The sequence below is a fragment of the Callorhinus ursinus genome, unplaced genomic scaffold (genome assembly GCF_003265705.2).
Source record: "Callorhinus ursinus isolate GAN/ISIS: 27379988/994484 unplaced genomic scaffold, GSC_fseal_2.0 scaffold94, whole genome shotgun sequence".
Lineage (NCBI taxonomy): Eukaryota > Metazoa > Chordata > Mammalia > Carnivora > Otariidae > Callorhinus > Callorhinus ursinus.
The window spans coordinates 1,966,750-1,979,810 of NW_027397156.1; the positions used below are offsets into that span (position 1 = coordinate 1,966,750).

The 13,061-nt window shown below is 53.8% G+C and overlaps 1 protein-coding gene across 3 annotated transcripts; it reads right to left on the reverse strand.

Moving 5' to 3' along the window:
- Nucleotides 1-4,191: 4,191 nt before the first annotated feature.
- Nucleotides 4,192-11,009, reverse strand: PIANP (PILR alpha associated neural protein). Of its 3 annotated transcripts, none has more exons than XM_025852003.2 (6): nt 10,881-11,009; nt 8,448-8,507; nt 7,669-8,180; nt 6,838-6,919; nt 5,812-6,033; nt 4,192-5,489 (listed from the first exon to the last, which is right to left on the reverse strand). In XM_025852003.2, exons 2-6 carry the CDS (start codon nt 8,462-8,464, stop codon nt 5,468-5,470), a joined length of 855 nt encoding a protein of 284 aa, XP_025707788.1. In that variant the 5' UTR covers nt 8,465-8,507; nt 10,881-11,009; the 3' UTR covers nt 4,192-5,467. The 3 variants fall into 3 exon arrangements, with proteins under 3 accessions (XP_025707788.1, XP_073744844.1, XP_025707786.1); XM_073888743.1 differs by lacking the exon at nt 10,881-11,009 and adding an exon at nt 10,399-10,781; XM_025852001.2 differs by lacking the exon at nt 10,881-11,009 and adding an exon at nt 8,584-8,767.
- Nucleotides 11,010-13,061: the final 2,052 nt, after the last annotated feature.

Sequence of the window (13,061 nt, forward strand, 5' to 3'; positions counted from 1 at the left end):
GCGGCAGAGCATATCCGGCGCTGCCAGCGCTCCGGGATACTCAGGGCAGAAGTTACGACAAGTAGGGGCGGAAGTGGCTTCTGCCCGGGGACGCGATAGAGTACTGTGTGGATGTGACGCCACAACGGAAGCGAAGGTGGATTCCGCTAAGGGCAGAAGCTGAACCTTCAGAATTGCGGTCCCGGCTTTCCGGAAGGGACTTCTGGGGAAGTGGGAGGGTGAAAGCCGACAGGTTTATGAATTATGCATCAGGTACGGGGCCGGGGGTGGGGTGTGTGGGGGTGGGGGGAGGCAGGTAGGGATTCTTTTTTTTTTTTTTTTTTTTTTGCAGGTAGGGATTCTTAAAAGGCTATGGATCCGTTTCCCTTCCCTCAGCGTAGAATAAACTGATGTAGGAAGTTACCAACCATTATTTTTCGTTATACTCTCAAGAATATCTCAGTGCTTTGAATTGCGGGAAAGGATGAGGATGTGTCAGTTGTTTTGTGAGGTCCCTACTTAGGCCCCAAGAGTAACTGATAACCTCTCCCTGACCACACCACGTACTCTTGGCTTTAGGTCTCCATGTTCTTGTTGCCCCCCCATCCACATCTCTATCTCCTCACCCTGCTCTACTTTTAAATAGAGCACTCATCACCCCCTGATATTATATTGTTTGCTGTCCACCTCTTACTACTGGAATATCGGCTTCATGAGGGCAAGGGCTTTGAATTGTTCACCGCCGTATCCTCAGAGCCAGGCATTTAATAAGTGGTCAGTAAACGTCTGTTGCATAAATGAACACTGTATGAACTCTTTCAGGAAGCCTTACGGGATTGCTCGAACACATAACGGTTCCGTTCTCTGAATTTCCACAGCGTTTAGTCTGTACTATTTCATATATATGACTCTTCAGAAAGATTGTTCCTCAGGGAAGAAACGGTCTCGTACATGGTATCCTTCCCACTGCTTTGCTGAATACGAAGCAGATGCTGAATAAATATATGCTATTTGAGTAAATGAATGCAGCCTGCACCCTGATCTGGCCAGAATCCCCTTGAGCTGAGCTTTATTTTGGCTGAAGCAGAATTGAAGTCCTTCCTACTAACAGTAATAGCCCCTCGCTTAGAAAGCAAAATAACGCAAATAAAAATAATTGTAATGTTCTCTTTACGGATAATGAAAATAAGACTGAAGATTTAAGTGATTTTTTTTTCACAGCAAGGAAGTAGCAAAAAACACCTAAAAATAAACATTTAAGTTAAAGGTTTATTTTTTTATTTTTTTAAAAAAGATTGTATTTATTTATTTGACAGAGAGAGAGACAGCAAGAGAGGGAACACAAGCAGGGGGAGTGGGAGAGGGAGACGCAGGCCTCCAGCCAAGCAGGGAGCCTGAGCCCAGGACCCTGGGATCATGACCTGAGCCACCCAGGCGCCCTAAGTTAAAGGTTTAAATAGGAGATATGTATCCTTGGATTGTAATTATAGTATGTATCCTTTTGGAAGTGTCTACTCTCTCAACCATGTTTTTTGGGCTCTGCACTCAGTCTGTGTTAACTGAATAGCAATAGTTGGCAGGATTAAGATCTTAAGGGCTCAGATGTGACCAAACCTAGTTGCTGCATGGGTTAGAAATGGCTAATTCCAGAAATGTCGACTTTGGGGGCTGAGGTAAAGAAGTGGGAGCAAAATCGTTGTAATCACTCTAAGTCCCGGTGGTCCTCTTATTCTTTTCCTATTTTCATTAACTGGTACTCCCTGAGCCTCAGTGTCTCCAACTGTCAGCCCTGCTCCTGCCCTTGCTATAAGAAGCCAGTTTTTTAAGTGCTTTGAACTCCTTACAGAAGAGCTTTAGAGATAAATGTGGGGCGTAGGGGGAGGAGGGCTGTTAATTTTAGCCTGGGGTTTTCCAGCTGGCACACTGTTTCCATCTTGAATCACTTCCACACCCTGAGCTCTGCCTGGGAGATCCCTCCTCCTGGGGGCTTCCCCATTTCCTGGTTTGGTCTGAGCCATAATGGTAAGCATTCCAGAAAAATGCTTAAGAGAAGCCTGGCTGAGTCATCTGATGCACAGCTCAGGAGGCAAAGAAAGTACAGTGATGAGAGATGCTGGTCCCAGTGGTGCTTGTGATGTGTGGCCTCCAAGAACCAAAAGGGTAGTGTCACCATTTTTTTGTATTTTTGGTCTCTCACTAAGCAGTGACTCTCTGCTCTACCTCTTGCAACCTTCAAAGACCTCCAAAGGCCCCATAGTCTGTTTCAGTTTCATAAGAGAGGTTAGGATCTGTTCCCCAGGGCCTCCCAACTCTTTGTGGTTATCCTGACAATGTGATGTAGTTTGGGATATTTCCTTTAGGACAACTGGGAAGACTAGGGCGTCTCCTTTCTCCTGTCTTTCCCTGCCATCTGACTTTCCATGGGGAAGGAGGGCATTTAGGGAGAAGGAACAGGTGAGGATTTCCCAGTGTCTTGGTGGTGTATTTTAATTTATTTAAATTTAGAGAAACAGCAGGCTAATCAGGCAATAATTAATTCCCTCTTCATTAGGGGCCTTCATGCATGCCTTTTGCATATGGATGAGCCTGGGGGTCACACTGTCCCTCAGAAGAACTACAGTTGCGGAGGGTGATAGAGCCCCAGTGTGCTCTCCAGGCACTTGAGCTCCTTCCCCTTCTAAGCCAGTGCTCCTTTTTGCCCCCCCCTCACCTGACAAAGAGAAGATTCTTGGGGGGAAAGAAGGGAAAGGTTAGTGAGGCTTCTTCTCCCATCCACCTCAGATCTCTCCCTTACTGCCCCCGGCCCATGTCCTCAGCACCTCTTCCTGCACCCTCATGTTCCATCCAGCTGCTGCTGGGATCTCTACAGGCCCCACTGGGTTGACTCGTAGCCCTCCTCAGCAGCTTGTTGGCTTTGCACCTCTGCTTTTAGTTGATTCATCACTCCTTGCCCCTGCTCTGCCTTTTTCCTCTGTAGCACTCTGTTTTTCTTAGGGAGACTGATGCCCTGAAAGTATACACTGCTCTGGTCCTGAGAAATATGCTCCCTCCTCCCCACTCACCATTGTGTGCTATATGGATTCAACCACACTTCCTTGAGTAGACAGTAAAGCTCCCCAACACCTAAAACACACACCTACCAACACCTATACACTCCTAATTCTAGCTGCAAAGATAAATACTTGGAGGCATTCAGAGTCCGGGGCAGCCCAGACTCGCTCACTACAGTCTCCTCCCTGGATCTCCCCATTTCCAGGGAGCAAGAGGGGCACAGATGGGGGCGGGGGGGGGGGAGAAATGGGACCTGGGTGGTTACCATGGCAACAGAGCCTAGCAACAGCTGAGAGGCTGATGTGTGGGCTTTTGCAGGGCTGTCACTAGAGCCAAACCTAGAATGGGGGGCTCAGAGGTGATTGATCCCAGCTGGGCAGCCTGTGTTCCCTCCCCCAAACATACCCCTTGATTCCACTCCCACACCCTAGCAGTGCCTCTCTTTCAGAGAGGGCAGTGTGGGGAAAGCTAAGGAGTTAACCACAGGGGTTCTAATGCTACACAGCTTTTGGGGGGCAGCTGTAGATGGGGGTGAGTTAGGGAGCAAGACAGAAAATAAACCAAGCAGGGCAGCCTCTTTCCTGTGGTCCCTCCCCTCTCACCTCTTCCTCTTTACTCCATTTTTCTCTCCTCTTTTCGCTCCTTACCCTCCATGTCTTATCCGCTCTCTCCTCCTTTTCTTGCTTGCTTCATTGCCTGTCCCTTTTCTCTGTCTCCTTTCTCATGGTCTCTCTTGACCTTCACTGGCAAGTAACGAGCAAGCCACTCTAGTTTCTCTTGCTCTGGCTGCTCCCTTCAGTTTCTCCCTTCCATTCTCTCCCAAGTTAAAGCCCTAGGGGCACCTGGGTCGCTCAGTCAGTTAAGCGCCTGACTCTTGATTTCGACTCAGGTCATGATCCCGGGGTCATGAGATCAAGCCCCACGTCAGGCTTCCCACTGGGCTGGGAGTCTGCTTAAGATTCTCTTGCTCCCTCTCCCTCTGCCCCTACCCCCACTTAAAAAAAAAAAGCCCAGGAACCCTAACTCCAGGTCAGAGCAGGCCAGTTCACACTGAATCTTAAAGGTTTCCCTCCAACCCCCCATCCTTCTTTTCCTCCCTTCTTGGTTGCCTGTTGCCTCCTCCCTCTCCTCTCTTCAGGGTTCGTAAGCAGAACCAGGGGTCTCCAGTATCTTGCAAAGGCTTTATTTGAAAATTTTGAAACTTACATCCCACAAGAATTCAAGATTATCACCACAAGAAGAAAGAGATAATACAAAAATATATATCACAGCATAGGAGCCAGGTAAGAGAGGAAGAAAGGAGGAAGACGGAAAAATGGTGAGACGTAGGGACAAATGTGAGGCGAAGGGGGAGGACAGGCAAAAGGAGGGAGAAGTGAAAAAACCAAGGAGGGCAGGGAGGAGGAGTGTGAGGGAGGCCAGGAAGGGGAGGGATAGATTGGGAGGCAGAGCTCCCGATGGCCTTGAACCAGCTGGCCCCAGTCCCTGGCAGCCCAGGTGGAGTTAGGGAGACCCTCAGGGAGGCCTGGAAGTGGAGGACTGGCTCAGGGACTCCGAATTCCAGGGAGTGACCCACACATGGACAGCCAGGACAGACGAGACAGAGGGACTCAGGAGGAAGGGAAGGGCGAATGGGAGCCCCTTTCTCATGTAGTGCAGCAGGTGACTCCCCAATACCCATCTCCCAGACAACAGAATTTAGCAGTTGGGGGGGAGAAGTTTGGGGCCTCACTACCCCCATTCCCATGGGGGAGCCCTCAGGGTAATGAGCACGCCCTTGGAGTGGGATGGGGGAGACAATGAAACACATGACATGGAATGGGATAGGACCATGACAGATGGGGGCATGAGAAGCCCCCAGCTCACCTCCCACCCACCTCTGGGGCAGCATGCGGGGGCCACAGAAACTAGATCAGTGGGTGTTCATGAGGGAGAGTGTGAGCACAACACACAACACCATAACATGGGGCCAGGAAATGCGAGTGAGAGGTAACAGAGAGTCACCCACTGACCACTGAGTGACTGAGCTGAGCCTGGAATGTGGGAGGAAGAGAGAGCGAAGAGTGTGAAACAAAGGGCGAACGCGAGGGATGGGGAGGGGCGGTGTGGGTGGAGAGAAGGTGCAGACTGGCTGTACAAGAGTACAAGTGTTTGCGATGGCCCAGGAGGGTGGAGGTGAGTGTGCAAGGCTTTCATGTGAGTGTGCAAGGGAGGGGATGGGGGACCAGAAGCCACAAATATGTGAGGCCCCCCACCTAAAGGAGGGTGGGCAGGTAGGATCGCCTGTGGGGCCAGTGAGGGTTCCGGGGTGGTGTGCAAGGGCAGGAGCCAGGAGCCCCTGTGGCCCCAGCTCCCACAGCTGCCCCACCCTCAGTGGGTTGGGGGCTATGTCGGCCCCTTGGCCTCCTGCTTGGCGGCACCCCGACACTGGGGGGCATCACAGATTCACCAGGGGAATCCTGAGAGGAAGAGGGAAAGGGCACAGTCAGGAACCACTGGGTAAGTCAGAATCGAAGGGAAGTCCAAGGCAAAAAAGGGACTCCAGGGTAAGAGGGCAGAGTTGAGTTAAATGACAGCATGAGAATAGGACAGAGATCCACAGAGAGCAGAAGGAAGGGTCCCCTAGAGAGGACCTGGTCCAGTCCTAGGGAGGGCCAGGGGCTGTGTGGGGTCTAGGTCTACCTCCTCCCCACCCACCCAGGAGGGAACACCCCCAACCAAGGCTCTGGACCAAAGTTGCCTTACCTCCCATCCCTCCCAGCCCTTTGCCCCTGCCCTCACCGGTTCAACTGGAAGGCTGGAGCCCCCTTGGGCTGGGGCATCCCAGGCCGGGGTCCCCCTCGGGGCTCCTCATGGTCAGGGGTGGGGGTAGGCGAGTCCCCAAAGGCCCCCAGCACAGTGACCCCAGCTGGGGACAGGTCTGTCAGCGGCTGCTGGCTCTCTTCCTGCCTCAGGGCACCTTGCTGCCCAGAGGGCCTGCGCCGCTTCTGGCTTCGGTCCCAGCTGGTACACAGGAAGGAAAGAGGTTCTCTCACACATTTAAGAAGCCCCCATCCTGGGCCTGCGGTGCTGGTGACGCCCAGCCTCCCTCAGACACTCCAACATCCCTACAGCAGAGAAACTGGCCTCTTAACGGTTCCCTATATCAAATATCTGGAGACTGAGTGTCCATAAAGCTACTTTCCCTATCCCGCAGAGGGTTCAGGGATGTAAACCATCCTCCAGACCTGGTCCAGACCCGCAGAATCAGTACCTCCTCCCCATCAACACAGAGTCCCCCAGAATTGCCCCCTCCCCCATACATACCCGGAAGAGCCATTTCTCTCCTCAGCAGGCGCCTGGAAGGTTTAGTTCTAGTTCAAAATCAGCTAATGACCTGGACACCTGAGGCTAATGATTCTCTCAGCAAAGTGTGAAGGACTGAGTGACCCATTATTAAATGCGTGCAAAGAAACCTCCAGACTTTCTCCCTCCTCCCCAGGCAGTCCCAAGAAGGGGCTCTGCAGAATGGGTCAGTTTTCTCTGTCTTGGAGGAAATGGGGACAAGGGATGCCCACCAAGGCATAAATAATTCCCCTCCCTCTCCCATTATCCCTGTATTTCCCTGGGAAAAGGAATTTGCCCTGATTTCTCACCGTCTCCCCCACCCAAATCCTTACCACCTTTTCCCAAGGTTTTTCTTGCTTAAATCCACCACTTCCTAGCCCACCTCCAGCAAAAATGCTGCCCTTGCTCCTGCCCTCCTTCCAGCCAAACATTGCCAAACTTAGGTTCCCATCTGCCAGCACCCTCCTCCCTGCAGCTTACCAGAACTTGAAGATGATGCCAGTGGCCACGAGAACAATAATGATGGAGATTGTAATTGTGACATAGAGCTGGGGGTCCACACCTGATTGGGGGGGGGAGAAAGTTTTAGGGAGGCCTGAGGTGGTAGGAGCCAAGAGGGGGTGAGGTATGGGATTAAGGTTGCGGGTTCAATAAGCTTGCGGAGTGTTGCCATTTGAATCCACAATGTCCAACTCTGCTTTCCTGACCCCCCCCACCTTCATTCTTAGCATCAGCTTTCCCTGAAGTTTTTAGTTCTTTTCCTCCACGTTCCCAAATCTTCTGTGTACATGTGATGAGGAGGAGGCTCCAAGGTCAGAGAGAACCCCTCTCTCTGCATAGAAACTAGGGGTGGAAATGTCCATCTCTGCACTAGCCCCACCCCCAAACTGGCCCTATCTTGGCATTCCTTGAGCAGAAATGTCACCCTGAAGGTCCCTTTCATTCAAGGTGTTCTTCTGCATGGAATACTCCCGCTCCATTTTCAGGGTCCAGCTCCAATGTCAATGTCCTGATCCCCAGGCAAAAGTAATCTCTTCCTCCCTTCTTTTCCTAAAAACATGCTGTGTGTGCCTCTACTAGAGCACTTATTACATTGACTCATCCCTGAGTGTTCACAAATCTGTCTTGTCCAGTGGACCTGAGTCCCTCCAGGGCTCAGAGTGTGTTTCATCTTTGCCCCTGTGCTGGCACAGTGCCTGACACATTTGTGGGAGGAGCTAACAGACAAGATCTCTGTTGCTGCCCGTAGAGCCTTCAACCAGCCTCCCCGCTCCTCAATGCCCCCTACCAGCCTCTCCCACTCACACTCACCTTCCCCATGGGTCCCAAAAAGGAATGGCCGCAGGGTGGCAGGCGCTTCTCCAAGGATGAGCCCATCTCCATCACCCCGCATGGAGTCTGAGTTGGGGTGTGGGGTTGCCAGCCCATGGGGGGCTGCAAAACCATAGTCCAGGGGCAGAAATCCAGGATTGGCAGAGTTGGGGTCCCCCCCATCCTCTCGAGACACTGTAGGGCCCCATACAATAGCCCAGGGGTACTGGGATGAGGGTGGCCCCTCCTCAAAGCCAGATGGGGTGGCAGGGGGTGCAGTGCCTGGCAGGACCTGCCGACGCGATCTTGGGACCCGAGGGGATCGGCTTGGTGGGGGTGCCCGCTCCCACACGCACACGTGGCGTGGGGCAGAGGGGCCTCCCCGGGCACAGGGGGGCCGGGCTGGGGCTGGTGGGGTTCGAGGGGAGGAGGAGGAACCTTGAGCAGGTGGTGGGAGGGGCAGCAACAGCAGTGGCCAAAGAGGGAGGAGGTGGGACAGGAGCAGTGCGGGCCTGCAAGAAGGGAGAGAAGGGGGGTGAGACAAAGCCCCTTGGTCCTGGGCTTATTGTGTGCAGAGCACAGGCTCATACCAGAGGTCCCAGGCTGCCTCCCTCCAGCTTTCTCAGGAAAAGCAGGTGGGCTTTGGGAAGACTGACCTCATTTCCTCCCTTCCTAGGGTCTGGCCCTCAGGAAGGAAGGCCCAGGGTGGACCTAGGAGGGAAGGGGCCCGGACCCCAGGAGAAGTGGCCTCTAGGCTCCCTCTGCTGTGCCAAACTTACCACATCTTGGACTTCATGTCTGAGCTCTTCCTCAGCTGTGACCCAGATTTTCAGACTTTACTAGGGGAGAGAGGGGGTCGTCACATCCCAACCCTGCCCTGAGCGCTTCCCCAGCTCATTCAGCCACCAGTCCTACCCGAATCAGCCCTCCAGATCCTCTGAGGCTGTCAGCTGCCGCTTAGCATCCTTCTGGGGGGTGGGGGGATCTCCCAGAGTGGTTCCTGTCTAGCCCCCAGCCCCTATCTACTACTGCCCAGAGATCCCTGTAACTTCCCCACCTCGGGGTCTACTCTTACTTCTCTGGCTTCCTGCCTTGTCACTTCCTCTGCCCACAGCTCTAAGCTCTTGTTGGAGCTTAATTTAGAGCCAAGAACCTTGTGATTCCTTGAGCACCTACCACTAGGGAGGGAGTCTGAGAGTGGGGGAGGGAAGAGGAAGTCAATCTGAGTGAGTGTGTGAATGTGTGTGTGGCAGCGAGTGCACAAGGGGAGCACTGCAGCCTGCCCAGCCTGCTTGGAGTCCCAAGCGGTTCTCCCGGGGAATCTACATATTCAGGAGAAGGGAAATAGGGGATGGAGGGATGGAAAGAAAGAAACAGAAAGAGGGGCACCTGGGTGGCTCAGTCGTTAAGCATCTGCCTTGGGCTCAGGTTGTGATCCCAGGGTCCTGGGATGGAGCCCCATATCAGGCTCCCTGCTCAGCGGGAAGCCTGCTTCTCCCTCTCCCACTCCCCCTGCTTGTGTTCCCTCTCTCACTGTGTCTCTCTCTGTCAAATAAAATCTTAAAAAAAAAAAAAAAAGAAGAAGAAGAAACAGAAAGACAGAGGTGGGTGGGAGAGAAACTACAGAGTATAATTTTTGCTCAATGTTAAATCATCCAAATGCATAGGTGCTCTCTGAAGGGAGGTGGAGCTGGGGAGAGGCCACCCCCTCAAATGTAGCTCTCCTGGGTAGAGTCCTGGGAGAATCCGGATAGTTGGGTTTTGAAAGAGGAAGGACATGTTCTCAGAGCTGAAGGGGGTGGATCCAGGGGGGCCAGGCTCCCCAGAGTGGTTGAGGATACGCCACCCTGGGTCCTCTGGATTCTGGGTCTAAATCTGCACACTAAGTGCTCTCAGAGAATAACAGGAGAATATGATGGGAAAGTCTGGGGAAGGGCAAGGGGAAGTGGGCTGTGGGGAGGGGGGTGAAGGGTAAGAGGCTGAGGAGAGAAGAAAGGTGAAGAACTGGGCACAGAGCACGGCAAGAGAGAGAGGAGTCCGCCTGAAAGAGGTTGGACTGGGAAGGGTGTGGGTACAGAAGATTGGAAGCCTGGAGGATGCTGAAGGGAGAACAAGCTAGGAGTACAGGTGAGAGAGGGAAACAGGGAAAGCGAGGGGGTCGCAGGATCAGGGGAAGAAGGGGCAGGGGCAGAAGGACAGGGAAAGAAAGGTCTAGGCAGGACGGGAAGTGGAGAGAGTGGAAGGGGAAGAGAGAAAAGGGGTGGAGAAGACCAGGGACGCGGAGAAAGGAAATGGAAAAGGAGAGAACATCATACCGAGGACCAGATGAGAAGAGGAAGGGAAGGGGGACTGAAAACGGAGCAGCAAAGATGGAGGAGTTGGAAAGTGTTTCTTCAAATGTAAAGGGATATGGAGCTCTGGAAAGATATAGGGATGGGAGCCTGGTGGGCTGAAGGGAGAGAGGGACGCGAAGAGAAGGAAGCTGGAGGGAGGGATCGAGGGAGGGAGGAAGGAGGTTAGAGCGAACCAGTGAAGCGGAGAAGGGCTCACGGGGACATCTGTGGCCAGCTGACTCCAGGACTCATTTGCCTCTCAGCCTTATGCATCCCCCCCCCAACCAACGTCAACTCCAGTCCCTGAGCCCTGCATCCCCTTTAGCCACCCCCTCCAGGAAGCCCGCAGTCCCCAGCCTGGCGCGCCACCCCCACCCTCTCCTTGCTTCTCACCGACCTGTTGTGCGCAGGAGACGAGCTGGGGGTGGGGCGGGAGTCTTGGGGTGGGGGAACCGGGCCCCATCCCCAGCGCTGCCCCGGGCCCACCCGTCCCACCGGCCCGCGCTCCCCGGGCAGGCTGGAAAGGGCGGGAGTGGGGAGGAAAGCGAGGACCAGGAGGTCAGCGAAGGGGCTGCGAGGCAGGCAGCGCCGAGAGCAGAAAGGGAACCCGAAGCAGGAGGATGCACAGAGCGGAGGGCTGAGCCGAAGGCGGGATGGAGGCAGCCGCGGGGCCGGTGACCGCTGCGCCAGGAGGGCAGGATGGAGTCGGGACCCGCGGAGGGATGGAGAGCGCCGCGGAGAAGGCGCGCCTCGGAGCCGGCGGCTGAAGCCGGGGCCAGGGACCGCGCCGGGAGGGGCGGGGGACCGAGGGCGCCGAGTCGGGAAGGGCAGGGCCGGGCTCCCGCGGGCGGGGGCGTGGGGGGGGTCCCTCTCGCTCACCTGCATGCCTGGCGCGGCGGCGCGACAGCTGCGGGCGCTCGGGGCGGCGCGGGGCTGGGGGGTCGCGGGGGCTTGTGGGTCACGGGGCATGGTCGGGGGGTTTGGCCGGCAGCCGGGGCGCTGGAGAGGGTGGGGGGTGGGCGCCCGGGGCGCGGGGCGGCGGCGGCGGCGGCGGCGGCGGGAGATGCTCGGCTCGGCTCGGCTCGGCTGGGCTCGGGCTGCGCTCGGCTCGGCTGGGCTCGGCGCGGCAGCTCCGAGCGCAAGGTCTCCGCCTCTCCCCCTCCCGCGGTGGGCCACGCGCGGTTTAACCCTCCCGCTGCCGAGTCGCAGGACTGGCGCACAGCTGGGTCCCAGGTGGAGGGTTGGACAGGGCAGCCGAGCGGGACCGACAGTCTGATTCCCGGGGTCCTGGGAGCGGGCTTCTCCACCCCTTTCACCCAACTCCATGGGTACCCATGGTCATGCCAGTCAGTTTCTGAGATTCTGAGTCACCTAAGGCTCTGCATCCCCAAGGCCGTTTCGCCCCTGGTGGACATTGCAGAGCGCCGGGGATCTAGGTGGGGCTGGGGGTGGGGGTAAGGACCTCGAATCATCCTTGGATTATCCCAAAGGCTTGATCCCCCATTTCACTCCGGCCCTGCTGCAGTGCATTCTCCTGGAAGCTACTCAAATGATCTGTAAAATAAGTAGATCAAGTCGCATTACTCAGCTTTTCTAGCACTCAGAATATCCAAACTCCTCATTGTGACTTACAAGGCCCTATATGACCTGTCCACTAGGTTGCTTTCTGATTTCCTCTCCTCACACTCTATGCCCCAGCCACATTGGACATGATCTATGTTCCTAGAACTAGAGGATCTTAACCTGCCACTGGGCCTTGGCACTTACTGTTCCCTCTGCCTGGAATGTTTTCCTCTGGCTTTTCACAATGGCTCACATTTTTTTCGTTAAAATTTCACTGAGATCCAATGTCACTTCCTCTGAGAGGCCTTCCCTAACTTCTCTATCAAAAGTAGCTTCCCCTATTCCCACTCTCACTCCATTCTACCCCGTCCTTCTCAATCATGTTTTATTTTGTTTTTATTTTTTTTAAGATTTTATTTATTTATTTGTCAGAGAGAGAGAGGGAGAGAGCACAAGCAGGGGGAGCGGCAGGCAGAGGGAGAAGCAGGCTCCTCGCTGGACAAGGAGCCTGATGTAGGACTCAATCCCAGGACCCTGCGATCATGACCTGAACGAAAGGCAGATGCTTAACTGAATGAGCCACCCAGGCATCCCAATCATGTCTTATTCTGATTACACTTGTAGGACACCACGCTCTTCTTAGTTTCCCTTCAACCTCACTGGCTTTCCCTTCTCAGTCTTCTTCTGCTCGACCTCTAAATGTTAGCACTCACTATGCCTCAGTCCTTGGTTCTCTTCTCTTTCCACATTCTCTGTCCAGTGATGTCATCCAGTCCCAGGGCTTAAATACTATGTAAATGTCAGCAAGTCCTAAATTTATACCCAAAGCTCTAGACTCATTTATCCAACAACCTGCTTGACATCTCCACTTGGATGTCTAATGGCCATGTGAAGCTAATGTGGCTAAAATAAATGGCTTGAATTCTTCCCCCGCCAATCCATTTCTCTCTTTGTGTCCCATCCTGGGACATGACAACTACTTGTTTGGGCTGAAAACCTAGGGAACGTCTTTTTCCTCCTTTCCCCTTTCTCACTAATTCTTGCCCTGTATCTAATTCACCAGCAAGTTCTGTGAGCTCTGCATGCAAAATACATCCTGAATCCACCCACTTCTCTCCACCTTTGTTACTTCCGTCCTGATTCAAGCCATCATCTCTCATCTGGAATAGCGCAATAGATTCTTAGCTGGTTGTTTGCTTCTGCCCTTGCCCTATACAAACCAGTCTTCACAATATCCAGTAATATTTTTATAACCAAATCATATTATGCTCTTTCCTGCTTAAAATATTTGAGTGCCTTTTCATTGTGCTTAGAATAAATCTGAGCTCATTGTTAGGAGAGGCCCTCCAACTTGTACTCCTCGATGTTCAAACAGTGCTCCTGTCAGATCAAATCTCTTGATGTTCTAGAACATCTGAAATGATTCCCTTAGCACCCCGGCACTTTTGACTACCTCTTTCCGAAATCCTTTGCCCACCCCTCACCCTCTTCTTCACC